The 27,824-nt window shown below is 51.6% G+C and overlaps 1 protein-coding gene across 2 annotated transcripts in view; it reads right to left on the minus strand.

The window, feature by feature from the left end:
• Positions 1–27,824, minus strand: part of CLUH (clustered mitochondria homolog) — a 40,046-nt gene that overhangs the window by 6,349 nt on the left and 5,873 nt on the right. The window contains exons 1-20 of one of the 2 annotated variants that reach the window (XM_054847402.1): positions 24,733–26,119; positions 18,810–19,006; positions 17,043–17,214; positions 16,737–16,880; positions 16,398–16,525; positions 15,594–15,748; positions 14,076–14,201; positions 12,234–12,381; positions 11,382–11,474; positions 10,148–10,842; positions 8,765–8,982; positions 8,017–8,121; positions 6,677–6,777; positions 4,432–4,584; positions 3,757–3,819; positions 2,864–3,108; positions 1,990–2,074; positions 1,137–1,290; positions 662–801; positions 468–548 (exon numbers count right to left, since the gene is read on the minus strand). In XM_054847402.1, coding sequence (XP_054703377.1) covers positions 468–548; positions 662–801; positions 1,137–1,290; positions 1,990–2,074; positions 2,864–3,108; positions 3,757–3,819; positions 4,432–4,584; positions 6,677–6,777; positions 8,017–8,121; positions 8,765–8,982; positions 10,148–10,842; positions 11,382–11,474; positions 12,234–12,381; positions 14,076–14,201; positions 15,594–15,748; positions 16,398–16,525; positions 16,737–16,880; positions 17,043–17,214; positions 18,810–19,006; positions 24,733–25,618 — 4,089 coding nt within the window. In that variant the 5' untranslated portion in view covers positions 25,619–26,119. Of the gene's footprint in view, positions 1–467; positions 549–661; positions 802–1,136; positions 1,291–1,989; positions 2,075–2,863; positions 3,109–3,756; positions 3,820–4,431; positions 4,585–6,676; positions 6,778–8,016; positions 8,122–8,764; positions 8,983–10,147; positions 10,843–11,381; positions 11,475–12,233; positions 12,382–14,075; positions 14,202–15,593; positions 15,749–16,397; positions 16,526–16,736; positions 16,881–17,042; positions 17,215–18,809; positions 19,007–24,732; positions 26,120–27,824 lie in introns of those variants that run through there. The other variant, XM_054847403.1, reaches the window with a different exon arrangement.

The raw sequence follows: 27,824 nt of genomic DNA on the forward strand, positions 1-27,824 counted from the left end.
AGCTCCACTGAGGTACCACATAAGACCCAGCACTGAGGAAGCTGTTGAAGTGTTTCACTTCAGTTTCTCTTACGCACCTCAAGGAACATTTCAAAATTGATCTGTATGTATATGATACTCTGATTGCACTTTCAGGGTAGTACTTGCTCTTTCTTCATTTCTGACATAAGCCCAGGGCAAAAGCCAGCAGAATGAATGAATATAAATAAACATTCAGCAGACAAACCCCCAAAATTCTACACTAAGACAAATACTGACCATGCAGGACATTTATTATGCAAACATTTAGGTATTCTGTTTACAAAATCGTAAGACACAAAACTTATGATGGAAGTGGAGAATTCTGGGAAGAACATTACAGGAGGAGGAGAACAGCAACTGTTTTCTAGATGCAGACACGAATTATGGCTCACAGACTCCAAGTGGACACACGAGGTGCTGCTTCTCCCCCAGCACCCTGTACTTACGTATTCTTGAATCGTGTTGGGATGTTCGATACCCAGGACTCTCTCGCTCATTAGCACCGCTTTCTGCTGATTACTTAAGGCCTAAACAGAACAGAAGACCCAAGAGCAAGTCACACAGATGCTGTGCACTTGAGCAAGCAAGCACGGGGAAGAAATGAGAGAAGTACACAGACCCTGTCAGAGCCCTTGCTCACCTCTGAATAATCTCCCATGATATAGTTGAGACGAGCCAGCAGCCTCAGGCAGGCACAGATTTCTACATGCATAGCACCATACACATTGTTGAACAAGTTTAAGGCTTCATTGATGAGCTCGCAGCCCTCCTTCAAGAAACCTGAAAAAAGTTCTATTTGTGAATGTATGTTAAATAACCCCCAACACCACTGGAGAAGTGCACTGCCTGTGCAGTGAAAACAGTAGCGGGACGTGTGGCCACAGGTCACTGCCTTACGTCAAGGACTAAAACCTGGGAGAGGGAAGTGGCTGCCCTGCATCCACCCCTGTTCGTCCTTGGTAACGTTACAGCAGGTGTGCGTTTCAGGTGGCCCTGGAGACCACGATTCTCTACCAAAACGGGGTGGCTGGGGGTGTACCCTGCCATGTCACACCCCCCCACCCTTCCTTTTATCAGCAGTCGCCTCAAGAGGAGGTGGCACGTTGGGTCTGTACCTTGCTGAACCTTCGCTTGCCCGCTCTGGAAGAAGTGGAAAGCATCTGAGGCTTTGGGGTTTACGTGCTTCACTACAGGGAAGATGTTGAGAATATCCTCTTCCGTGAAGGTGGGCTTGTGCCTGTTGTCAAAGTTGTACTCTTTCAGCAGTATCTGGAGGAACCGAAAAGACCGGAGGTCACGGTCACCACTTTCATAGGTACTTGGCAAGAAAAGAGGGGAAAACGAGCCTCGGATTCTGCGTGTGGATTCACAGTCAAAACATCCCCAGTATCACTACCTGGGGACAGCGCTTTGGAGGGAGGTCACATGTAGGTGTGCATGGCGAAATCACACCGCATGGCCGTGCCAGTACTGGAGCCCCTGACGGGGAACCCCATCCAGCCAAACTCTTGCACCCCAGCGGGGCGAGAGGCAGCGCTGTGGGGAAGGAAACCCCGGTCCTTCACGCAAGGACAACCCCAAAAGTCCTGCTCCGCTCAGCCAAAGAGCTGCTTCTCTTTGAATGGGGAGCATGCATGCACATGAACTTAATTAAGGTGTGAGTTTGGTTTGTCAGACAGAGCAAGCCACAGGGATTGCATTCAGGCTGGCTAATCTTCCAAGGGAGATGCGCAGCAAGTCTACCCTAAAAGGGAACTGGATCGAAGTCTCGTTCCCCAGGGTTGGAACCTGTATTCCAACATTAACACCACCCTGCTGGTTTTGGCTGGGATAGTTAATTTTCTTCAGAGTAGCTAGTACAGGGCTGTGTTTTGGATTTGTGCTGAAAAGAGCGTTGATAGAGATGTTTTCGTTCTTGATGAGCAGTACAGAACACGATGGGGAAGGGAGGGAAGACGTGGATCTTACCTGGACTCCAGTTTTAAGGGAGATTTCACGAAGCAGGGTGATTTTCTGTAGATTATACACTTCAGCTGCTTGGTCAGCATTCTCACTGCAAAACGCACACACAAGGTTCAGCTCTCGGGTAAGTTTCTGCTCACAGACATCCCTCCGCTGTGGTGTATCTGAAGCAGAGGCCCCTGTACAGCTGGGTGCTAACTGGAACCAATGACTGACATTACAGTGGCTGCTAACGGTCTCTGTAAGCTTACAGGGACGCACAACAGTACCTCTTACTGAAGTCCTGGTGTGCTCGTGTGAAAGCTCACTCATTCAGGTGAGAGGCTGAACGCCTTCAGCTCTTGGTAAAGAGCGAGCTGTCCCTGACGTGAAGGGATGATCACTGATTTAGCCAACTAGCCACCGCTTTTCTCTTGGGCCATTGTTTGCCCTTCCAGTTTAACACTCACTACTGCACCTTCCAGCAGCCTCATTCACCATCTCCGTTTCTGACACAGGAGAAGCTGTCCCTGGTTTGGAACATAAGCTCCCTTCAGCCTAAATCACCATCTATCTAGACAAATCTCTTCTGATTACACTCCTTCAGCTTCTCACCTTCTTCTCCCCCTGCACCGCTAAGGAGAGGTTTCCCTTCCTCCTCTGGTTCTCCTAGCTGCCTTTGCCTCATCGGTTTCACCACATTTCAAACTTCAGTTACACTTCCCCCTGCTGCTCTCTGCCTGATTTCTTTCCATTATAAGCCTGTAAAACTCCCTCAAGAACACAAATTTATATTCAAACAGAAAACAAGTAAAAAAGGCAGGTCCTGTTGAAGAACAATAAGAGCTACAGACATTTGGTGAGAGTCCAGGCACAAGCGAGGGTAACTTGCTCTGCTTACCATTCAAGACTAAAATCGAAGTAGTTCTTTGCTTCTGAACAAATATTCTTCCAAAGCTCCTGAGGGGTCATGCTGGCCCATGCAGTGTTATCAGCATTTCCAAGGTTCCTGTTTTTCCTTTTCTTATTCTTTTTCTTGGAGACCAGCTCATCAGCTGGAAGATGGGCAATGGGATTTGGAAAGGAGCTTAGAAAGCAGTTCAGGAAGTGGCTGATGGCTGCTGATAAACCCGACAGCTCCACGCCCTACAGCGAGACACCGAAATCAGTCGTGGAAGACACCTGCCATCATGCAGGCACAACTCCAGTCCTACTAGAAACAGGAAAATCTTCCAGGAGAGGAAGGCAATATTTGCAAGTGGAACTAGCAGAGACAGAATTATGTAGATATAAGTATATACCTACACACAAATATATCATTCCATTTCGGGCTGCTACCTGGGACAGAGGAACCAGAGAGTGTAAAGAAGATTTTGACACTGGAATAAAGGCAGGTGTATTGCTATGCTATGTACGGACCGGTATAAGGATGCACTAGCGTTATGCAATTAAAAAAGGCTTCTTAGAAGGGCGAAAGCAACACCGTTTAAGAGGAAAAGGTATTACAAGGAAAACAAGCTGTGATTTCCCTTTTAAAAGCCTTCGACATAATGAGTGAGAATCTGGGGAAGAAGAGCATGAATGATTACTCTCTGGGAAAGCTATCTTCAAGTGGGAACTTGTTTTCCCTTACACGCAGGCCTGCACCTACTTTAGCACTAATGAGATTGTACTTCCCGTTGCTAGGCAACCCCTGCGAACTGCCTAATGAGAGAAGGCTCCAACAGGCTCTATTTGGGGAAAAAAGTCATTAGAGAGGACACACAAGGCAAGAGGTTAGACTGCAGGTCATACCTGGAGGTATGTCTTGAAGATGTGTTTAGCCGATCGGGTGATCAATTCACTGATTCCTATTTTCTACCCAAAGGAATACAGAACAGAGATTAAGAGTCAGTCGGCAATAACAATTAAAAATATGCTTTGCTTTTGAAGTGGGCTTTTATCAAGCCCTGCAGAAGACTCATTCTCCAGTCCTTACCCTGCAGCTATTTTGCATTTGACAGCACTCCTGGAGCCAGGGAAGAGCCCCCTGCACACCCATGCACGGTGACCACAAGCCAGCCGCACAGCTCAGCTCTGTGGCTTGCAGGAGCCACCGCAGCACTAGCCCTGCATGTGCTCGCGGGCACTTTCCAATTTGATCCAAAGCCCTAATGGATCTTAGAGGCTTAAAAAAAAATGCATGGCTTAAAATCCAACAGTGTGGTGCCTGCTGTCGTGCTTGGGAATCCCTGAAGCACTTCTCTATCCCAAAGGACTCTCAAACCGTCTAAAGTTATGAAAGCCACTAAGGATTTGTGAGCAAAACTCCCCATCTACCACTTACAGGTCCTTCTCCCCCCTCCTCCATTTTTGAAGCTGTTTATTTTTTTTTTTTTTTTTTTACACAGAAAAAACAACTGGCCAAGTTGGAATCTATATGGGGCAAATGATGTCAGAGGCAGTTTTAATTGTCAGTCTGAAGCTTACAAAAATGTGATCCAGCTGCGCACGGCCAGGGGTCTTGGTGATGAAGCTGACCACTTTGCCCAGATAACGCATGTTGATGCCCCTCTGGTGCATGGCCTCCGCTAAGGTAGCCCCATCCATCGGGAGCACCGTGTGATCCAGGCAGTCTTTGACCTGCAGGGTATATGCAAACTTCAGTTACAGACAGCAAACGCGAAGAAAAGAATTTCAATTAAAAAAAAAATTCTGACTGAAGAGGGGAAAAGGCATTGCCTGCCAGAGAAGACAGTTTCCAGGCATGACATTTACGTTACAAACACAGCAAGAACTGCCAGTACAGAGCGCTGATCAGCTGGAGCCTGGGCTGCCGGGTGCTCCCTGCCTTGGGCCAGAGGCTCCACAGCGGGCAAAGCAGATAAATTCAGCCTGGAAAGACTCCTCAGGAGCTCGGTTAGTGCCGCCTCTGCTCTGCCTCTGTGGCACGACTGCTGCTCTGGGACCCAGCACGAAGGAAACACCAAGTGGCCACAGCCTCGAGCCCCCCGCGCAGCTGCGGGACTGGAGCAGGAGCGAGAGCTGTTCCACCCAGTGCTGCGAGGACGGGGGGGCAGGACGGCTGCTCCCCACTGCTGGTCACACACAGCTGTTACCTGGGGCTCGGGGTCACCCCAAGGCCCACAGCGACCCCAAGCAAGGCTCCTTCAGTGGGGAGAGTGCTGTAGTACCAGAGACCACCGTGCTACACGGGCAGGGGGAACACTTCCAGCAGACAGGCCAAAGCAGCTTGTGCAAGCTCCTTGCCACTTGCACCATTTTCACTCACGTCTCAGGGGAGAATGAGCAGCACTACGCACTCCAACAAGCACTGGGCAACCGAGGCACGCAGAGATAACTGTCATAGTACAACAGCTCAGGCTTCATCCAACTCCCTGTGCAAAACAAGTGGAGGCAAAGGCCCCGCGGAGCAGCGCAGAGGATTGTAACCAAGTGCTGAGCACGCAGTGTCCTTCCTGAGTGGCCCAAGGAGACCAGTGCAGACAGTGACGGCGTTCAGCACAGTTCAGCACACGACTTCCAGCAGTTTGCCTGAGGCCGTGCAGGAGCTCAGTAGCAGAGCAGGGACTCAGAGGGCTCCTGTGGCTCTGGCAATGAGAACCGCCTTCCCTCTGGCACGGCTGTTTTAACTAATGCTTGTGGAACTAGTAGGCTAACCCTTTTTAAAGGCCTCACGGTCACTAACTTAAACCATTTCCAATTAGAAGACTACATGGAGTTGCGCACACTTAGGTGATAAGGGGAAATAGCACTTGAAGTTGTGCTGCAGTGCTGATAACGAGTCAGCTGATAAAGAGTCAGTTAATTCACGCCACGGAGTAACACGTTACTCTCTGATACGCAGAGTATGGAGGACTGCCTGCTTACAGCAGCTGGCCTGAAACTTGCCCTCACGCATGCTTGTGCGGCATTTTGGGTTTATATACTAGTGTATCAACTATCTTGTAAAACAACAGTCACCAAGCCCTTTTCTGATTCACTCCCCCTCCTTTTTTATTTAAAGACTGAATAGCTGGTCTTAAAGGTTACGCTGACTACAAAACCAGTGGATTTAGAGTTCAGAAGAAACTTTCCAGCAAGGAAAATCCCCTCCTACACAAGACCAACAACTCCTGAACCTCCTGGAGTGGAGATCATCAATCCTACCCTCCTACTTACAGTGCCTGCTGTAACATATGCATTAGCAGTCAATTTAGAGAGCATCTTGAGAAGGGAAAAGTTGGTATTTCTTATCCAGCCAGGTGTATGGGTAAGCATCCAAAATGCTTAAGACTTACAGAAGGAGTTTTTACAATAGATATTAGTAAGAACAATTTCCCAGTTCACTCAAAATTATTAGTCACCAATTGAGTCACAATCAGGGTCAGATAACACAATAGGTTGTGCAGGATGCCCAGGGCTAGGGAGGATGGCTTATGTGGTCTTTATTATCCCAAACTATTAGCAATAGCTGTTAATTACTAGTGCCAAAGATTCTTTGTTGGACTGAGGTGGGAAAATTGTGCCATGATGCAAGACAGGAAGTGGAAAGCCCCTTTTGTGCTTGCACCAGAGATGCTTGCACTGTTCACCGTACTTCACCACTGGTGCCAGAACTCGGCTGCCAGCAGGAGGCAAAGCTGGCGTACCGCTGTGTCAGCGCTTGCTCAAAGCGGCCAAGCTTGAGGCAAGCTTTCAGAGGGGACATCACTGCTGGCCCTCAGTTCCTTACCAAACCTGGGATCTGGCACGACAGCAAGAACGCAGCAGCATCCTTCAGCAACTGCTTCTGATCCTGCACCTCCTCTTTGCTAGACTCGGGAAAACGAACACCTAGGAGAGTAAGAGAGACAAACATAAACCACGTCAACTCAAAGAAGAAACAAGTCACATACAGAAAGCGTATAGTAAGAGCAGGTAAAGTGATTCTGTCTCCCTGGAATTAAAGACGCTTCTTCAAGAACTCATCTACTCTGTGTGTTTCAATGGAAAAAGCATTAGCTGCTCTGCCTGGTTAGTAACTGTGCTGCTCTTGCCCGCTCATTCTTAACACAGCTTTTAAAAGTCCAAATTCTGCTCTTTATCTGGTCCATTCTACCTCCTGCAAAGGTCTGTGTACACTTCCAGTGCAAGAGTCAACTAGACAGACTGGAGTGGGAATGTTTCAGCAGGTGGACCAGCAAGTGAGGCTTTGGGCAACCTGGGCTAGTGGAGGGTGTCCCTGCCCATGGCAGGGGGTTGGAACTAGATGGGCTTTGAGGTCCCTTCCAACCCAAACCATTCTAGGATTCTATGAAATACTGCAAGTGCTAGAAACTCAGAGCATTTTGCTTTTGTACACCAAAATTAAAATAAGGTTTTAAGTTCTAGCTGCAAAAGTTGATGCCAAAGCACTAATTCTTACCAGCCTTAGAAGATGCTTGGGCATTTCAAAACACATGCTCCTTCTGATACATTCCAAGCTAAATTCAACTGTATGGCCATTCCCCTGCAATTTGCATGCAATTTGCCTCAGCATTAACCCCCATAAACACTCTGGGAGCTTCTTCTGTATTTCCAAATAAAAAAATACTGATTCCAGCCATGGAAAGCTACATACAACATCTGCGACCGATGCATGCATTTGAAAGGGCACTGTGACCTGCTTACCATAATGTTACTAAAACAAACCCTGACCTTCACTGAGGATGCAACATCAGTTGTTGTTTTTTTTGTGTAAACTACTACATTAGGATCAAATTTAATTTTTTCCCTCCCTCTGCTTCTTTTCATGTGGTCTAGCAGCTGGGATGCTGGAGAATTGCAAGAAGATTCTTGGCAGCAATCTGCAGACCTCCCTCGAGCATAGCTGTGGGAGACAGCTTACTGCCTGCATTTGGTGGTTCGAGCATTGCAATCAATTACACTCCTTTCTCCTTCCGTATCTTTGTGCTTCACAGAGCATCCTGCACCATGCCCAGCCAACCAAAAGCCAGCAATATTCTTAGCTACAGAACACAATCTTTTGTCTGTAGCTGGCTGGACACAGCAATCTTCTGAAGGAGGACTAAAACCAGCTCTTTGTACACATACCTGGTGAGAAAATATCTGGGTTAAACCGAATGTCAAATGATGTGTCACTAATGGAGCCTACAGCCTTGCAAGCATTTCGAATCACTTCTCTGCTTTTGGGATCCACTGGAGCAGGAAGAAAAACAGAATACAAATGATCGTGGATTTCAGAAAATGACATGCCTAGCTATTAAATTAAGAGAAACGCTTTGTTACTAAAAGCGACAATGATGGCATGTACTGCAGAAATCCATTATTAAAAAAATAAATCAATGGTAAGGTATTTGGAAAGGAGGATGGCTGCAAAATGCAGAGTCTCAACAAAAGCATGTAAGATGACCCAGAAAACCCATGGAGCCCTCCCACTCCACAACCACAGACACTCAGAAATCCAAGCCTGGGATCCCCAAGGGTGTCTGCACGCTCCCCAGCCCCACCACAGCCCGCTGCCCTCCGCCTGCACCGAACCTCTGGCAGCCCAGCCCCAGCCACCAACCCTGCAGGCCAGCCAGGCTCTCGCTCCTGCGGCAGAGCTGATGGGCTTGCTGCCGCCAGAGACACTTGCCCACCTACCCAACCGGCCCCCAGGGTGATTAATTCGTTAGTGTGGGAACAGGTCCATGCAAAGAGCTAAGACAGTATTGATAGAAGCAGCCAGCGCTCATCCTGTTTAACAGCAGTCACCCCAACCACCCCCAGTCTGGCACAGCTCCTCCCAGGGACACAGCCCACCAGCTAGGGCAGGAGGCCTGCGCTGAGGATGAAATACCTGTTCCATCATCAGAGGCAATGGTCTCAGCAAGCTCTTTCACCTGATCAAGTCCAGTCACGTTATCATCTATTTTACCATCCTCTGACTCAGACTTCTCGCTGTCTGCAGTACCGTTCTCCGGAGAGGCGCCATTTTCCAGCACACCTGAGCTCTCCTGCTTGTTGGCTTTCTGCTGCATCAGCTGCAACGCGGCCAGCTTCATGAATAAGAGATACCTACAGTAAAGGAAAAGAGGAATTCAGCACAGCAGGAGAATCCAAAAGGATCACTGCTGCTCTGTGAGGAAAAACCTCACAAAGTTACCATTATAGAGCACACAGTTTCCCTGTGGAAAGGCAGGATGTACACCCTCTGCCCATGAGCTTTCCAAAGTCAAAGGAGCGCACATTAGTTTATCGGAAGAAGCAAAAAAAAAAAAAAGTGGGTTTTCATTACCCATCACAATGGGAAACTAATCTCCTTACAGCGGTTACAAATTGTTTTCCACACACAGACGGCTCGGGAAGACTCTTGCTGCCAGATGCACAGGACTAGTCAAAAACAAACCAGCAGCAATTTTGCCAGGAGACCTTTACAGAGAGAGGCCCAGCCTCTGCTAGCCAAGGAGGAGCAGCAGCACCCTACGGCCACAGTCCTGCAGGCTGCTGGTCTGGAAGCTCTCCCAGGGAGCAGCAAAGCCTGCCTGCGGGCACGCGGCAGAACTGGGAAGGGCACTGGCTGCAGAACTGGTTGCTCAGCGGGCAGGGCTCCTCTGTCAGCACCAGAAGGGTTCGTCTGCTTGGCAAGCAAAGCACAGGCTCCGACCATCTGTGATAGCAGAGCACCTGCAGCCCTTCGCATCGGGGCCAGGAGCATTAACAGCACCAGCGCCACACAACTTCAACTTGTCCTGCTTCCAGAGCCCCCACTTCCTCGCCCCCACTGAGCGAGCCCACACACCAACACATCCCACCACAAAAGTGCCTATGGCAGTTCCCATAGGTAATTTTTTTCCAGCCTCTAGGCAAAACCAGGTAGCATTCAAAACATCTGGAGAGCCTTAAAGAGAAGCATAAATCCTTCCACCTCCCTAGCCATCAGGTGCACAGAATATCTGCAGGGAAAGAAGAGCTTCCAAATGTTTGGACAGCAAACAACAAACAGATCTGGAGACTGAAAAGCAAACCACCTCTTTCCCCAGCTCCCCTTACACCATCAGAATCCCTATTGTTTTCACCTCTTGGTAATTAAGTTTCTATAATTGCACCTGCAGGGCCAAGCAACGGGAAATTAGCTGCCCACTTGTGGGAGCTCTGTCACGATGTCCCTGCGACAACGCAGCGTGGTCCTGACTTGGACCCTTACCAGTTGCGGGTGGAGGAAGTGGGGAGCTCAGCTCACCTGTGTTCTACAAAGGCATCAACAAGCTCTTGCCGGAGACAGCAAAGCTTGTGTCTGTGCTGCTTGGGGAACCCCATTTTCTTACATTCCTCTGGCATCTCCTCCCCTTCGACAGGCAGGAAGTTTAGATCTGGAGGGAAAGTGCGGAGCAGGTCCAGGATGTAGTGACGCCCGTCGTTGCCAATAATGCCTTTGCACTCCACCGAGGAGCACAGCTCCACCTCCTCGTTCTTGTCGTTGAGGACTTTGTGCTTCTGGATCTTAAGTGGCCTGCTGGTCTTCTCCAGCAGCTCCAGGTACTTGGGATGTGAGACAACTGTCTTGCCAAAGTCTATTGACCCATAGATGACGCTCTGTTCCTGCTCCCGTTCCAAGATGCCAGGAATAATAGACTGAGCTGTCACCCTGTAACCTCTGTAATCCACCACTACAGTCCCCAGCGTGTACAGCCCTTCTACATCCACAGCATTATAGGTCCGCACACCATTGAGATCATTGGTAGGAGCTACATAAGCAGCAACATCTCCGCCAAAGTCCTTGTAGTGGTCACGGACGTCAAAGCCCAGGCTGAAGAAAATGTTGTTCCAGATGAACATCTGCATCTTGGTCTCTTCACTGGGGTTGATGGCCATGACATTGCCATCAATGACAGCCATAGCACCTCTTGTTGCTGCTGCAGTGAAGTCACTGTGAACCTGGAGGTAAGCGGAGAAAAAGCTGGGTAAGGAAGGGCTCTCACCCTCCAGCACCTCGCTCTCCAAGCTCCCTGTAGATTTCTCTGTCACTCCTCTCCTCCTGACAGCCTTCCAGCGGGCAGGCAGGCCGGCCAGCTGGCTTTTCCTTTTGTGAGCCTGGCTAGCGGCTTGGATACAAGCTCCAGGAGCCAGAACATTAGGGATCAGCATGGCTCAGACTCATTAGGTCTCTGCAGAGGGGGGCTTAGGTGTAAGTGTGTCCCCCCACCCAAAGGGGGACTGGATCAGACGGAACAGCAGAGGACTGAGAGGAGGCTGCCTCAGGGTCAGCAGGCAGACACGGGGTCAAGGAGCGCAATTCTCCCCCATGGGGCTGGGAGCAGACAGCAGACGTGCGAGAGAGAACGAGACTCCCCAGCTTACAAACGGGGATCCTCCTCTTGCAGTTTCTAAAGGGCAGCCTAAGCGAAGCGTCCAGGTGTGATACAGGCAGCAGAGAAGGGGCTGTGGGAGGAGTTGCCTGCACAGCCCAAAGTTACCTTGAAAATGGCTCGTTCTCTCAGCAGCCTCTCGGGCAGGTTCTTGCGCGGCAGTTCTCGTGTGGTCTGCAACTCCTCGTTCCAGTCTCTGGTCTGAAAGAGTCAAAGCCTTGTGGGAAGCAATGCATTGTGTAGGAAGGGGCTGGCAAGTCAGCGTTTCTGCTGTACGAGGCACTTCGTGAGAGAAGGGAGGGGAAGGGGCAAGAATTCAGGCTGCCGTGGAATTCACAGGAAGTGAATTAGCAGCAGGAATGAACACTCCTCGTGAGTGGACTTTATTCAACAGCAGTTTGGGACAGGCCTTACATTAGCCCAGCCTATGCAGCACGGTTTAACGGAAACAGCAGCTGGCTGGCTCTGGAGGAGCACGGTGCGGGTTTCAATGGCCAGCACGCTGCAACGTAGTCACACCGCAGGCAGGCAGCCGCCCACGGGCAGCCGTTACAGCCCTGCACTGCTCACAGCCTGCAAGATTTTATGCTACCAAGCTGCAGCTGAAGCGTTTGGAATAGTTTGCTCAGAGATGCAAGAGCCGTTCCAGGCCTGACTGGCATGGAGGAGCGCTCTGCCTTCTCTGCAGTGGTGCTCGTCAGAGCAGGGACACGGGATTTATAAACACCCAAGCAGAAGCTGCTCCTCTCAGACCTTTACATGCTCAGGGAGCTGCAGCCTGAGTGGCACAGCCCCTATAGTCAAGGGCACCGTCAAGAACAAGAACTCCCACAAGTTCTCCCTTGATGAGCAAAACCTTTCAACAAATACCAGAGGTCTACTCATTAATAGTTAACCGGTTCCCAGAGCAGCTGGCAGCAAAACTCTTGCCAGCATTCTGAGGCAAAGCAAGACCAATACCTGTCCAGGTATGTGCTCTTCATAGCCCAGTCTAGAAGTATAAGCGTCTTCTGCCCGGACACAGTCCATGGCATGTTCTGCTTGCGGAGCCGTCCAGCTGTACACTTGGAAAGGGGTGGCTATCCTTTCAAAAGGGTGTCTCTGAACCCTAGTTCAGGAGTGAAAACTATTAGACATTTTCCAAAGGAAGATTTCTTTCTATTCTAAGAGAATTTTCCTTCTGCTGCAACATGAGCTTCTGACAAACAACAGAAGAAGACCAGGCCTCACGAGCAGCACAGTGGACTTCCATTTAACAAGTACTACACCCCACGATGACTGATTGCCACAGGCAGCATCTCTCAACAACAGTCTGCAGAATTACCTGGGCTCTCCCCATCCCCTTTCCCCAGTTTTATCCTCAGTTGCATCTCCGGAGATCCCCATCACCCTCTGTATTCAGAGCCAGAGGATGCCCGTTCCCACCCAGGCACCCCCCAGCTTTCACACCGCTCCATACGGGTTGCGTTATAAAACCAGCCTACAGCACACATCCACTAATGAAGTGAAAAAGCAAACTTCACCGAATGGCCTCTTGTGTAATCTGTCTGCTCTCAGCAGGTGCTGGAGTCTCATCTGTATTTACTTCTGGCCCAAGCAGCAATACAGTATAATCATTTTTAAATGGCCAGATAGTCACAGTGGTGGCTGGAGGCCACTGCTAATTTCCAGCCCTTGTCTAGTGTCACTTTCGTCTTCTTAATGAGAGCAGAAGCAGAGCTCCTGAAAGCCACACAATGTGCCTGTCAATTTGCACCCTGCTGAGCCGAGGCAGTTCATTAAGTGGACTCTAAAGAATGACAGGCTTTTGCACAGGACCTACTGTCCTGGAGCAGAATAAATGGTCCCTGCAGCAAGGGCAGGAGAATAAAACAATACATTATTGGTTTTTATTGTTATTATTATAGGAGCTAGAGGATATTAGAGAAAATGAACATGCACGGACATGTTTAAAATAATTATTCTCTCTCCACTGTAAGCCTACACAAAGCCCGGTCACATTACTTTCCCTAGTATTTTATGCTTCAGTCTCTTTTTCGGATTCAGGGGAGAAGTACCTACTGGTCAGGTTAGGAACTGAGTCCCTGCTGCAGCAGGTGGCTGCGCTTGGCATGAACTCTTTGCTGCCTGGCTAGCTAGGACATCAAGTCTCCCACAAGGCACGTAGCCCACACACAGACTCAGCAGGGAGACCCACATCTCAGGAGCTGCTCCCTCGTCTGAACACATCAGCAGTTCCCTTGTCTGAACACTGCAGTCCATCTCTGGGCTCTCTCTCTCCAGGCAGAGCGCCCTACGTGTTCAGTTTCTCAGCAGGGGCAGAGCGTTGAATTCCAGGCATGGCTCACAGCATGGCAATGGAAAGCTGCTGTCCCCTCACCCTTTGCTTCAGGAAGAACCAAAATCCCTAAATCTACATGCTCTACACAAGACTCATCTGGGAGCTACAGCCAAGAGAAACCATCCAGTGGATAAGGATTGGGACTCTGGGCTTCCACCAGCCTCTGGTATTGTCGTGCTGAACGTCACATCAGCTCTGACAGCTCCATGTTACGAGCAAGGGAAAGCCAGATACATCGGGGTGCTGCCATGATATTTAGTCAGGTGTTTGGTGGTCCTTGCTGCATAGACTCGCATGTCCCAACCACCTCACCGCTACATGAGCTCAGAAAACACGGACATTGCAATCCTTGCTATATCAGTGGCATCCAGTTCCCACAGAACCAACCATGTAGCTGAGCCTCACCAAGCAACTTAACAACAGACTACTCAAGGCAACTAGAGAGGAAAAAATGCTGCTACCGTTTCTTCTGCAGTGCAGAAAAGTTTTTTTTGAAGGTAGGACTGATCTGGTTAAGTAGTTCCACCAAGGAATGACTGAGAAAACTGGGGTTTGCAGGTTTGGGATTGAAGTTGTATGCAGTAGACCTGAAGGAGGAGAGGAAAAGAAAAAAAAAAAAAAAAGACACGAGTGAGAGTTTTCCATATATGCACTGCATGAAAGGGCTGCACAATGTGCCTGCGACGCAGAGACCACATGACACATGGGCCGCAAGGACCCTCTCCAGTCCCTCCACATGCCATACAGTACATACCCTGTACCTGGGCCCTGATGGACTGCACAGCAAATTTAATTTAGAACTTCTTCAGCCACCACCAGGTTCAAGAGAGGCTTTTATTTTTATAGCTGGGAAGGATTGATTTCATGGAGCTTTCCAAACACACCAAAAGGGCCTTTGCTTAACAGAGACCCCAACGGTAATGTCACCAAGTACAGCAAACAGTTGGTGCCCTCTCAAGACACCGTGTCTCCCGGCTGGCAGGCTGAGCACCAGACTGCCAGGAGCACACCGACAGGTCCCCCTCTCCTGGTCACGTTTTGCCAAACTCTGAGAGCCCACTCGTTTTGTGTTCACTGCGCCACTTGGTCTCCTGGGACCTGCACTCAGATGTACCCTTACACTCATTACTTGTAACACTTATTTTTACAGACCTGAGGGGAAACAAGGGACTACAAATCACTTCTTTCACAAGCCAGTTGAACACAGAGCACTTCCACTTCATAATGGGACAGAAGGTGGAAACGTGCTTGAATTTTACCTTCTATACTTTAAGCTCTCCTTTTCAGGCAGCTTCATTCTCCTGTGAATTATAACCTTGTATTTAAAGCACGCAGTTATGGTTGCCCAGGCAATTATCTGGATTGCAGGACCGAGGCCATCCAGAGATGCTTCCGAGCTGATGGTTGCTCAGCTACAGCAGGGTTTGCTGCTCTGGAGTTCTCTCCTGTTCACCCTCAACTCAACAGGTCTCTGTCGCAGCTACTGGGCTGGATGGACGCTGCACCTCCCTCAACACAGCTGCTCTGACAGGCACAGCACAGCGCAGCCACTTTAACACTCCTCAGCACTTTAAATAGTCACTATTTAAAAATAAAAATAAGTCTAGTCAAATCTGCCCAGCCTAGGAAGTTCTGACAGGCTGTGCTTTTGCTTTAGGGCAAAATGAGGTAGTTGCAGTGGTCAGGAAGGAATTCTCTCCCAACTCAAAGTGCTCTAATTAGCTGATGACATTATGGGATATTTAAACTTTCCCTAAAGCATCAGGCATTTACCCACTGCGGAGAAATGGTACCAGGCATAACTGAACAGCCCAATCCAGTATAGCAACTTCTACAAACCCATGTTGCAGCAAATTAAAACAGGCTATTTTCTACCAAAAAAATAAAATAGCACCAATTGTTTGCGAGTTCTTTTCCAGTTGGCTATCACAAGCTCCCTGCTGCAGGGCAGGACAGGAGGAATCTCAGTGTTTACTCACTGATTCAAGTAAAATCCTCGCGTGGATGCAGTGATACTGACGTGCCGATCCTCCACCGTGATGACATATAAATACATGAGGTCTCCGTGCATTTTCCGGTTACCGGGTGGAGGATTCCAGCCACTCATCGTCAATACCTTTAGGCACTGCAAAGGCTACAGAAGAACACAACAGAAGCAACTCCTGTCAGCAGGAATTAATTCCCTTGAGTTACAGAGCCACCCGATGTACATGCCAGATTCCTTTCACCTGCCACCCTTGCTTGGTTCCAGAAACAGAGCTTACAAAAAACCCTGCTCTCAAGAGCATAGCCTTCCTCAAACCGCTTGCAGTCCACTAATTTGCCTCAGTTTGCTGTCTTTCACACCGCAAGACACAGGTAAAAACAGACACCCTGGGCCTTTGGGCTGCACAAGGCATGGATTTCTTGCTGTACTGGTTTTCAAATGGCAGCTTCTAAACTGGAATCCAAGTGGGAGGGTATGGGAAAGCTAAGGGTAATTTGTAGTGATCTGCAGATCCCATCCCAGGACTTTGCAGAGAAATGCTGTTCTCCTTCCCTGCCACCACTCCCAACGAGACTGGCCATTTCACACTCTGCAGATGTCCAGACTCGGTGGCCAGCGTTTTGCGCACAAGCTCTTGGACTTTATTCTTTTGGCTAAGCAGTGCTATTCCAGCACTCATTAAGCATCAAGGAGAGCAAATCCCAAAGTCCACTTCAGTGCAGCTTTCAATCCCTGAACACCAGTTTGCTGCAAGGAATGTGCCAATAGGTGTTTTAATGACACAGGAGAACTCTACCTTCCAGTCTCTGTTCTGGGGCTGAAGGGCACACAGGGGTCTCTCTTTGCTACCTGGCAGGATATGTTCAGGAGGGGTGCAGTCAATTTGTTCCATTTCAGTACCTTTCTTCTTCCGTTTTCCACTGTCTAGAACAGACACAGATAACAAGTCAGTGCTGAAGAACGTAGCATTCCCTCCTCCAGTAATTATTCGAGGAGGAATGCAGGAGTGCTCCGAGTGTTTCTCTGCACTCCTGAATGATGTGGGACAGCTGATTGCTATGACGTGTTTTAACGAAGCAAGGAGTCAGGGGAATGAAAACACTGACCACACCAGAGAAGCCTTTTTGCCCCGTACCTCCCAGGTCTCCTTCCGTGAAGACACTCAGGAAGGACAGTGAATTACAGTCCACACCATTGAAAGCATCTGATGGGTCAAGACTCTTCAGAAGGTCCCGAATGTGACGCACATGTATCCTGGCTTCTCGCACCGTGTACGGCTCTGACGAGCAAAAAGGGAGGAAAGAAACTGGAATTACACAGTTGGTTACTCCTTTGGCACACAGGTCTGAAAAAGGAACCACAGGAAAGGGCTGCCAGGTGGCCAAAGCCACTCCCTACAAAAACCCTCACTCATTCCCTCCCGAAGTCTGAAGGAACTTGCCTTCCACCACTTTCAGCAGCGAGCCCTCCTGCAGTCCATCAATAGTTTTCAGCTCAGCAAAGTTATCGAGAACATTGCCATCCAGCTGCAGAGAGAAGCAAGTCCGATGGCAGGTATCCTCGCGGTCCATCAAAACTTGGTGGATCTCTTGCACCATCTCTTGAGGAGAGACCTTAAGAAGGGAAGAACCCAGACAGTTATTCTCAATCCTCACACATGTTCTTGCCAAACTTTGTCCCTCTGCCGCAGAATCAAATGCCTCTTGTACCTCTCCAGACATGGAAAGGCAGACTCTAGCTCTCCCTCCCAGGGAGATCACTTCTGTCCCTGCTGGGAGGGTGCTGCCAGGGTCGGCCACCCCAGCTCTGTCCCACAGGGCTTGGCACCCAGAGGCGTCACAGCCTGGCACTGTGCCGAGCACTCGGCATGGGACAGAGGTGGCAGAGAGGGCAGCGAAGGAATAGAAGGCGATGGGGAAACCAGGGGCTCTTCCCTCATCCATTCACACTGCGCATCTGTGGCGAGGCTTTGAACAATGCACATGGAAAACAGACCATTTCCTCCACTCGATCTGCCATGGTACCCGCAGCACGGCGTGTCCGTGCCAGTGCCACACGTCCAGGGCACGCCACCTGCAAATGCACAGCTCTCGTGATGCAAGAAACTGCCCTGGCTTCTGTGCCAGGGCAGCTCTCCTGCCTCCCTGTTCTGGCTCCAGCACCACTGACACTGCTCTCAAGCTAGGACGACTCAGGGTATTTTACATAAGCTGCTGTAAACAACATGACCTGCTATTATTAGTCTATTAAAACTAACAGCCAAGGGGATTTAAAGGAGAAATAAGCTAGGCTGAGATACAGCTAGTTCCACAGGGGATATAATTTCACTGCATTCTCTGCTAGTCTTGGGGAGATAAGACTTCTCACTTAGTTTAGACTCCAGACACCTCCCCTCAAAATTAAGAGATACTTCATCCAAATGGTTTTCAGTGAAGTATCAAGCTAAATTGGAATATCAGCTAGGCATGTCAAAGCCTGTTCTGATCTGGCAGCACATGCCGTTGTCCACATGACACGCAGAGCACTGTGCAGAGCATCATTCCCTTGATCTTCAGGCTGGTGCTTGAGCTCCCCGAGCTGTGCTAGCACCCGTCACTGTACCAAACCCAGGTTAGCCTGAAGGAGCAGCATGCCAAAACCGCTGGGCAAGTAAGGGATTTTCCCTTCCTGACAGTCAGATCCAGAAATCATGTTTTCACATCCCTCCTTTAAAACAGCCCAGAAGTGGGAAGGCATTTGCCCTGTGCTCAGCTCCATGCCTGAGCCCCTCCATGTTGGACAAGGAGCACATACACCTTGGCTAACTCCCCCTCTCCTTGCTCCACACCTGGGATGCGGAGCAAAACACCTTCCTCATCCTCGCAAAGCCCAGGCAGGCCTGTGCCAGACAGCCTGTTGCTCACGTCTACCTCTTCCTTCCTTTTTCTCTAGAAGCCGCTGGTCAGGCAGCTTCTCTCCTGCACCCTCCATGCTTTGCTGCCTCCTTCCCCACTCAATCCCATCAGAGGACACACAGGGAGCTGCGAGCAGCCTGAAGGTACTGTCCAGACCACGGGGGCTAACAGGGGCCTTCCTGGGCACAGTCCCCTGTCCCCTTCCCTGCCTGGCTGAAGGGACAGCGCTGTGTGTGCCCTGGCTCAAACGCTTCCCGCCTCTTCCTCCTCCAGCGCCGCCTCCGTTCCCCTCCCCAGCCGGCAAAGGGAGGTACCTGCAGGGAAAAGGGCTCTATCCCTGGCGCACAGATCTTGACGGTAAAGCCTGTGTCCTGTATGACAATGACCTCCTGGTCATTCCCATCTTCTCCCGGGTCAGCCTCCTCGTGACCGTTCTGCCTGGCATCCTTCTCACCCTTGAGGCTCTCGTGCGGGCCGCTGCCATTCATCAGTGCCACGCCAGATGGGTGCTCTGCGTGAGAAGAGAGAGATTTAGACATGGTCTGAGCAAATGGACGGTCCTCTCCGAGTGCCTGGAGAGACTGGCTCGGACAGCACCACTGTCCCCTGGCCAGCCCAAGTGACCCAGGGGTTAAAAGGCAGAAAGGGTTTTATTCTGCACTTGGTGTTTACTAGACATAGGTGTGCCAGGCCCTTCCCCTCACAGCACAATTAACATGCTCTCGCTCGCCTGCGGGGTTTGCATCTTCCACAAACCGTGTGTGGAGAGGGGAGGGAAGGAAAGCAGGAAGGATGGGTCAGTGTACAACACATTCAGCTTAGTCTTAAGAAGCCTCTTAATTAAAAGAAATGGGTGTGTGGTGCTTTGCGGCCTGGAGGCAGCTGTAACCTCTGCACCAACATGTTACGCAGCTCCTAACATACCTCCTGGTACGCTACTGCTCAGCCAGGAGAGAAGGGAGGGGAAGAGACAGCAGTTGCATTGCTAAGCTGCGCATCACATGGGAGCCAGGTTACTCCACAGGCACACAAACAGCTCCCACGCCCCTGCCTGCATCTGGCCACCCTCTGCATTTCCAAAATACTTCGCAGAGATCCCATGGTGCCAGGGCGAGGCTTTGCCTAAGCAATTTTATTCAAGAAAAAGATGACGACATTTTAAGTGCTCATTTAGACAGATGCATCACAGGGACGGGGAGCTCTCTGTACCGACTCCACCACTCCTGCAATGGTTTGTTTTCTTTTCCAATAAGGCGGATAATGTCAGAGTGCTGATAAGATCAGGAAGCTGCTGGTCTGCTAGGGTAGCGTACGCCCACCAAACCAGGCTGGGGACCAGGCTAAAGAGGATCCACTGCGTTGTTGGACTGAGGTGCTGCTGGGGTAGGCTGGAGTTGTGGAAAGAGCCGCTGATGACAGCCTTTGGGAGAGGGAAGAGACCCCCTTTGCCCCCAGCCTGGGAGCAGGGCACCGCTCCGACCTGCCTACCCTAAGCAGCGAATGCTGGAAGGGAGCGGGCGTCACGCCCCACAGGGTGCATTCACAGCACGGCTGTCCCGTCCCAGCCATGCACGGCCAGCACACCCGGCCACTGGACCCCCAAAGTCACACATGGCAGTTCCAGCCTGGTGCTCCCAGGCACCCACTCACAGGCGGAGCGGGCTGGGTGCTTTCCCAGGCATGGGAATGGCCTTTCCAAAAGGCTGCACCGGGTTGGGGCAGCACAAAGCCAGGTTAATGCCCCAAGGCTGCTGAGCACCAAGCTGTAGTCCTCCAGCCAGCTCCATCTGGCAGGCCTCTTTCCTCCTCCTCACCTCCCAGCAAGGCATCAGTCCCAGCTCCAGCTGCGCTCCAGGGGAGATGGCAGCTCAACCTCCGTCATTTCTGAAAGGCAGACTGGCGCTGTGGCTTGAAGACCTAAAGCTACCACGGTTAGTTCTCACCTATCAGCCCCAACTGCTCCAGCAGCCCAGAAGAGTCATCCAGCCGTCACCATGTATAAGAACAGGGATGGAAATGCTACAGCCCCTCGCACGCCTCTGGAGCGCAACACGAGGCTGCAGCGACAGGCCTTGCTGAGGTGTCCCTGGAGGGTCACGCTCCTGCTCCAGACTACGACTGCCAAGAGCAAACCCACCTCAGGGACAACTGTCAAGGCTGAATTAGGACATGGTGAAAGAGAGCACGAAACACAAGGAAAGCACGCCCGTTCCAAAGGGCAGCAGGTAACCCAGCTACCTTAAGCAGCCTTCGCTGCCTTCAGCATCTTGGCAGCTGCTGCTCATGTTCCCTGTCACTTTGCACATGTCCCCAACACGAGCTGTTCATTTCTTTGACAGATGAAACCACGGGCAAGCCAGACGAGAGGCTGGGCTCTGGCTCTAGCAAGCTGCAGTCATGCTAGAGAGGAGGGAAAAAGCTCCACACAAGAGTGCCCCAAGAGACGCGGTTTCAGAACAGCCAGGCCCTGCCCAGAGGGCTGGGGAGAGCCCCTCATCACACCCTACAGCCAGCACAGCCACGCTCCTCCTGCGCTGCCTGAACGAGAGGAGGGAGCGCAGGCAGCCACACCTGGGGCTACTAGTCCTGCAGACAGGACAACCCGGCAGGCTCCCGAGCCAGGCGTGGTCCAGCCCCTACCCACCCAAGCAGGGCAGGATCTCTAAGCTTTTGCTCCTGCTGTAGCAGCCAGAAAGGGGAGGCAGAATTTGGCTACGACGAAGGCCGTAGCACTGACAAAAGACCCAAGAGCCCATCTTCAACTGCTGTGGCAGCAGACACCAAGGGCAAAATCCAGGCACAGCCGCAGCGGTGCTGCCCACAGCCTGAGACCCCCAGTCTCCACCCGTCCACGGCCAAGGACCTTTTCCAACAGCGTCACAGATGACAAGCTCAAGGTGCTGCTGACAAACAGCGGACTTTTGCTGGCAGCTGAGGTGTGGAGGGAGCAGCCCATGGGATGTACCAGCTCCTGTCTCTCTGCTCACATTCCCAGTCATGTCGCCTGTCCTGATGCTCTGCAGTCTGTGCCATGCTCCAGGCACACTCCTGTGACTGGTAGTCACAGTAAAGGCTTGATCAAGGATGCTTTCCAACCAACCGACTTATCAGCAGTAGTGAGGTGGGCACTGAAGCTACTTCTGTGCCACACAGTTGGCAGGATATTCCTGAAAGGGACGCTGTCATCCTGAGTAAATGTGATTTTGTTTTACATCTTTTTTCTCAGCAAGATCCAGCAGAGAAGGTGCCTCCATAGCAAGCAGAAATTAACTGGCCAGAGCTGGAAGCGGGGAGAAGGAAAGCAGTGCAGAGGGACTAACCAAACCAGGAGGAGACAGGCTTCACGTGAGCGCTGAACAACCCATGCACACACTGGTCTTGAGCACAGCAAACACCCTCAGCTGCAAAGCAAAGCAAGACAGAGAAAGGTTGCATGCAGAAAGGAAAAGTTACCAACCAGGACCACACTTCTACTTTTCCCTACTCAGTGGTATCAGATCCCCAAACTACCAATTGTTTCAGAAATCAAAAGACCATTTCTTATCTGCAGAAATACAACGTTTTCCCCCTTTCTATCCCCCTTTTCCTACTTGAGTGAAGACGGGGCTGGTGCAGCTCTGCACTGCGTGACAGAAGAGACATGTAGAGGCAACACCTTCACATCTCCTTATGCCAGAAGATCCAGCTCCAGCCAGCACTGTCTTATGTTTAGAAACAAAAGTTAAGCCTGGACCAAGAAAGACTGGCTGTCCAGCAGGTTAACCCTCTGATTTCAGGCCAGTGAAGGCTTTCCAGTGGGATTTTACAGAACAGGTATGTTTTGTTGAAAACAGTGCATTTTGTTTCAACCCCAGCTGACGGCAGCGCAGGCGAGCTTGCCTGGAGGATGTGTTGCCTGCTGGGTGCTGACTCACCGTGTGTGCTCTCCCCACGGGGAAGCGGAGCTTCACCCGCCTGCCTTAAAGTGGGTCACCAGTTCTTACCACCTGCTGCAGACCAGCTGTGCCATGGCCTCAGCAGCACCAGCAGGGAGAGTGAGGCGAAAGCATCAGGCACTTGATTTCAGCATATTCAAGATGGCATGAAGAGCAACAGGGACACCCGAAAGACACCTGCAGAGACCTCTCTCCTGTTACTTGCCCTCGGTTCAAGCCCCAAACAGGTCAGTAGCTGCGTTTAGTTGCAAGCTCTCGCCCGCAGGAAGAAGCACCGTGCGATGCACCCCAGATGGTTTTGCAGAAGGCAGCTGAGTCACGGGAAAGCAGTCCCACCCGCTCCAGGGGTGCTACCCCACCACTCCTTCCGCTTACCACCCCGCTCACGCTGCTGGAGACTGAGCAGGAGATCCCTCCCAGAATACGTCAGCCTTGAGACGTGGTTTTGCGGTCTCGATCAGAGGCCGTGACTTCCAGGCTCCCCTGTCATTCCAAGGGACGCACCAGCGTCCCAGCAAGGACCCTTCTCCTTTCAGCCCTCAGTTTGTACCCGCAGGCACATCTGAGGCTGCTAAGCTCTGGCTTGTGCTGGCTGGCAGCCGAGCTGTAACGCAATGTTCTCATTGCTACGCGGAGCACAGCGTGAACAAATCCCGAGTGCACGCAAGACTACAGCATTAGAAGAACAGGCAAAGCAGAACACTGAAGAGGGGAGGAGGCGGCGGTGGCACAGGCACCACCTCACCGGGAGGAATCGACTGCCTGACTGCGGGTCAGACCTGGTAGAGAGGTTCAGCAAAAGGACTGAGTTTCATCTTTGCACCTGGACAACAAGTACATATGTTTTAATCACACTTCCTATTCTGTGAGCCTGCAGAGATGGCGGACACCTCGCAAACCTGACCGGTCAGGATCCCGGCATGAAAAGGGGGACACACCTGAACCTGAATATTGCTGCTGCACACAGTAATAGACAGCATAGATCACGGGAAGTTTTAATAACTTATTAACGTTCAAACAAATCTTCTAAACCAAAGACAGTCACTAATCCTCTTCTTATATTATCAGGTCAAAAAGATGGTAACATTATGTTGCTGAGTTAGCCTGGTCTGGAGAGACTGCTCTGTAGATGATGAGTTTCCTCCCCTACAGTTAGTAACAGCAGAGACTATTAGAGGTGCAAAAACTGAAAATTAAAACCCTACCTTTTCCGTCACTGAGTTTGGGAGCCGATAAGAAATGCACTCCTGTGTCATTCTGAGGGCCCCAATTCTGCCATTCCCACTGCAAAGGTATTTCGAATTCTGAGCAGTGCGAGACAGTTTCCGCACAGTCTCCCAACCAGCTGTGCCTGCACCACCGGCACGCTGACAGGCGTGTGGACAGCCAACCAGGCGCTCTACCACAAACCAAGCAACCGGCTCGGGTCAGCCACACATCCCCTCATGCCACCAGGCACACCAAGAGACAGCATTTGAGACCAAAATTCAGCTACTGCCCAGGGACCGAACAAAACCAAAATACAGTGATAGAAAAGCAGAATTGGACTGTGAGACTTAAAAAAAAAATAATAATCTGAGTTTCTCATATCTTACAAGTCCTGGCAAGGACAAAAGCCACTCTGAGTTACCACCAGTGCCACACAGGAACAACCGGCGTGGACTCCAGCCATGCTGTGTCAGTTCACACAGAAGTGGGAGAGGAGGACAGCAGGATACAACCAAGTGGCTGCTCCCCTCCCACGCTGCAGCAACTGGCTGAGGCCCCGCTGTCCCCACCACGCTGGGAAGATGTGCTGGGCAAAGGAGAAGGAACATCCCGCCCCTGCGCTCGGAGCAGCCGCAGAGCTGCTCCATCCCTGCAGGTCAGGCATCTCCTCCCACCCGCGCGCAGCTGAAGGGAGCCAAAGGCTCTGAGCAAACACTGCTCGGTCCCTTGCCGCCCCGCACTCCTGTCTGCGCTGCTGCAGGCTGGGCCTGGCAGATCTGCTCCCATCCTTTACAAGAACGCATTTGCAGTCAACAAGAGAAGGATTTGCCTTATGAATTAAGGAAAAAACAAGCAAAACCCCCTTATGTTTGCTTTGCTAACACGGACAAGGCACAGACAGGTCACTCCATGGGTGACCAGGTGGAGTATCTCACCACCTTCCTCCTTTTCCTTCTGCCATGAAGTTAAAACACTGCCTCCCATCCCCTTCGTCCTGCCCCATGCCACGGGCGTACGCAGCCACCCACCCCCGTTACGGGCATACAGTGTTTTGGCTACACGAAGAACGACAGAGCACCATGCCACTGAGCACCTAGAAGCGTGAGCTTCTTTTTCTTCCTCCTCTTCTTCTGCTGCTTTGAGGACAGTGCCTGCGCCTGGGAGCCAGGATCACAGCTTGACCCGCCGCCAGGGCGGGCAGCAGGGCCCGTCACTACAAAACCAGTACTTTTGTCCCGAGCCTTAGATGGCACCTCACCAGGGGGGACAGCCGGCACGACAGTCTGTTGGGCCAGCGGGGTTTTTCCCGCGCTTGCTGGCAGAGCAGAGGAAGGTGTCCCAGGGCTCCCCGGGAAGGGAGCAGTACCTCTGCATTTCGGCACGCTGTCCGGACTCGCTAAGGCTGCGTCTAAATGCAAGGCTGCTTGTCCCTCGCCGTGGCCCCGGTCAGCGGGACGTGCTCCAGGGGCCGCATCCCCCCCATCAGCTGCTGCCACGTGCTCCTCCCGGCGGCAAGATCTGTGGGCTAAGCTGCTGTCCTCAAGTTTCACGCAGCTCTGGCAGGCCCCAAGCGACTGAGCATGATCGACCAGCCCCGCCGGCCCTTCCCCAAGGTCGGCTGGAAGGACAGCCACCGCACAGGATGCCTCTGCCTGCCGCAGCAGGCCGGCGGCGCCAACGCCGGGTCTCAAACAGCTCATATCACAGACGGTCACCCTTCCTTCGTCGTCCTTGGCTTTGGATAGGTCTCGGATGTGTTTGGTGCACTTCTGCAGGCTTCCAGCCACTGCCTCGCTGGGGATGATGTCTGGATACAGCCCAGTGCACTGGGCAGCTTCTGGCACCCCCGGGCAGGCAGCGCAGCTCACGGGAGGCTTTGGTAAGAGGGGTGACCTCTCGTCGGGCGAGTTAAAGCTGCGCGTCTGGAAGATTAGATCGGTGACATGCCTGCAGCAGTTTGCAAAAAGGCTGTTCCCCATGATCACAAGCAGCCTGGCTCATGCAGCACCGGATTAGAAAAGTTTGTTTTGTTTGCACACATATATTGAAGTCCCCACAAGGCAAACTCCCACGCGGCAGCCCTCGCCCTCTGCAGCCGGGACCTGCTCGCCTTCTCACGCCGCCTTCTCCAAAGAAAATTCCTACTTGGCCCCAGGGTGGCGGGACGCAGAGGACTGTCTGACTCCGAGCAGTATCCTGCACACCCTGAGCTCCCGTCCCGTGTGCTTGCCAGAACCGGACGCTGGTCTTGCAGCAGTTCTCCCAAAGTGCTGCCCAGTGACCTTCATCCACCATGCACCTTCGCCCCTCTCCCCGACCGCCACGCTCACATCGCCACGCTATCCGTGAAGACCAAAAGCAGCTCCCCGCAGCTGAAGCTCTCCTCTCCCCACCGCGCCAGAGGAAAACCAGACGTGTATCTAACAGGTTCCTCAGGCACGCTCGCAGAGGGATGCCGGACCGATCGCCCCGACCCAGAGGTGGTTATAAATAGTCCGATCTCGAGTGCTGCACCAGTGCAGCATGTGACGAGTGCTAGAGCGCTTCAGTGCTGCCAAACCTGTAAGCAAGTGAGATGCATTGAATTACAAGGCGAGGGCAGTTACTATGGCACGCCTGGGCCCAGGCACAGCCATCCATACTAAGCAGGCGAGCACAAAACAGCCAGGCAGTGAACCAGTAAGTAGTTTCCAGACGAATTCTGTGTCCTCTCACCCTGCTCTGCCATGTCAAACACAGAAAAAAAACCCACAAAACCACACACACAACCCCCTAACATCACTCCTTTCTCTGCATTTAAGAAATCCCGGCAACTGAAGAGGGATTACGGAGCTGGAGATCTCTGCAAGCCCCAGGCACCCCGGGGAGGCTGCAGCTGAGCAGGCCGCAGCATGCCTCCAAAGAGGCCGCGCCGCAGCCGCCCGCTCCTCGCCTTCCCCCGGCAGCAACGGCCGGGCATCACGGCTCCTCGTGCGCAGGCACACATCCCACACCAACACACACGCTGCTGGGCATTTGGCTACTCAGGTCCCCTCGGTGGTCCCAGATTCCTGGGACACATGCGAAGAGCCAGATCATTGACACGTGTGATGTGACGTGCAAGCCTGAACCGACCAGCCTCGGACCTGCCTGGGAAAGCCTTCGTGTCTGGTGAGCAAACCTGACAGCCCCCCCACTCCTGGGCAGCCCAGGTTTCGGCACAGGCTTCCTCAGCAAGTCTCCTGAGCGCTCGACGTTGCTTCACAGGCAGGAAGGGGCCCAACTCTGTGCCAAGCAGAAGAAAAGTACATGCCACATCCCTAGCGCAAAAATCTCAAAACCAGAACAAAGCTAAGATCACACGGCTCACGTGATCACTTGCTCAAGGCCAACACAACACACGCAGAGGAAGGACAATCCCTTCTCCAAAGGTGGCCTTGGGAAGGCCAGGAGCAGCCCCCGGAGCCCCTGTGCCAGCAAGCCATCTGCCAGGAGAAAGGCAGAAACCAGCTGAAAAACAGAGCAAAAGCTCTCCACAGAACCCCCTGGCTAGCTTCTGTGGTCCTTTCAAAGGGAAGAGGAATCAGAAGAGAAGTCTCTCCCACTCCAGCTCGTTTGAGCTCCTGCCCAAGAAGCAAGGAGCCCTGGGCACCCCAGGGCTGCTCCTACGACGCAGGAGCCGCTGAGCCTGGGAGCCCTGAGACCAGGCACCCCTCGGCCCCGGGAGCCAGCACCAACTTTCAGATCACATCAGCATCGGTAACTCATGGTTTTCTGATGATTTTTGAAGGCATTTAGATGTACTGACAACTTCAACTCTTCCTCCTTATCAAGAGGCTTCTGGGCAGAGGCGAAATCTCCTCCTGGAGAAGTACCTGGTCAGGAGGTGTCATGAAGCTGAGCAGCATTTCTTCAAGTCAAGCCAAAGCAAGTTCCTTTGTGCTACCTTTAACACGTGAAGGCTGGTGTCAGTATAGCTAATGCAAATTAAATTTTAGCTGAATAATAAATTAAACAAAATAAATAGTTTAATGAATGTAAAGAAACTGACTAAATGAATAGGCATTAGCTCCAGAGATGGCCCTAGCAGAAATGTTTCTGCAGGACATGCCAGCAGGGCAGGTGGGAGACAGCACGGACGTGCCTCCCTCTACCTCCCCGCGGAAACCACAGCTTCCCAGAAACTTTCAGCACTTTAGGTGCAAC

The sequence above is a fragment of the Grus americana genome, chromosome 19 (genome assembly GCF_028858705.1).
Source record: "Grus americana isolate bGruAme1 chromosome 19, bGruAme1.mat, whole genome shotgun sequence".
In the NCBI taxonomy this organism is placed as follows: Eukaryota; Metazoa; Chordata; class Aves; order Gruiformes; family Gruidae; genus Grus; species Grus americana.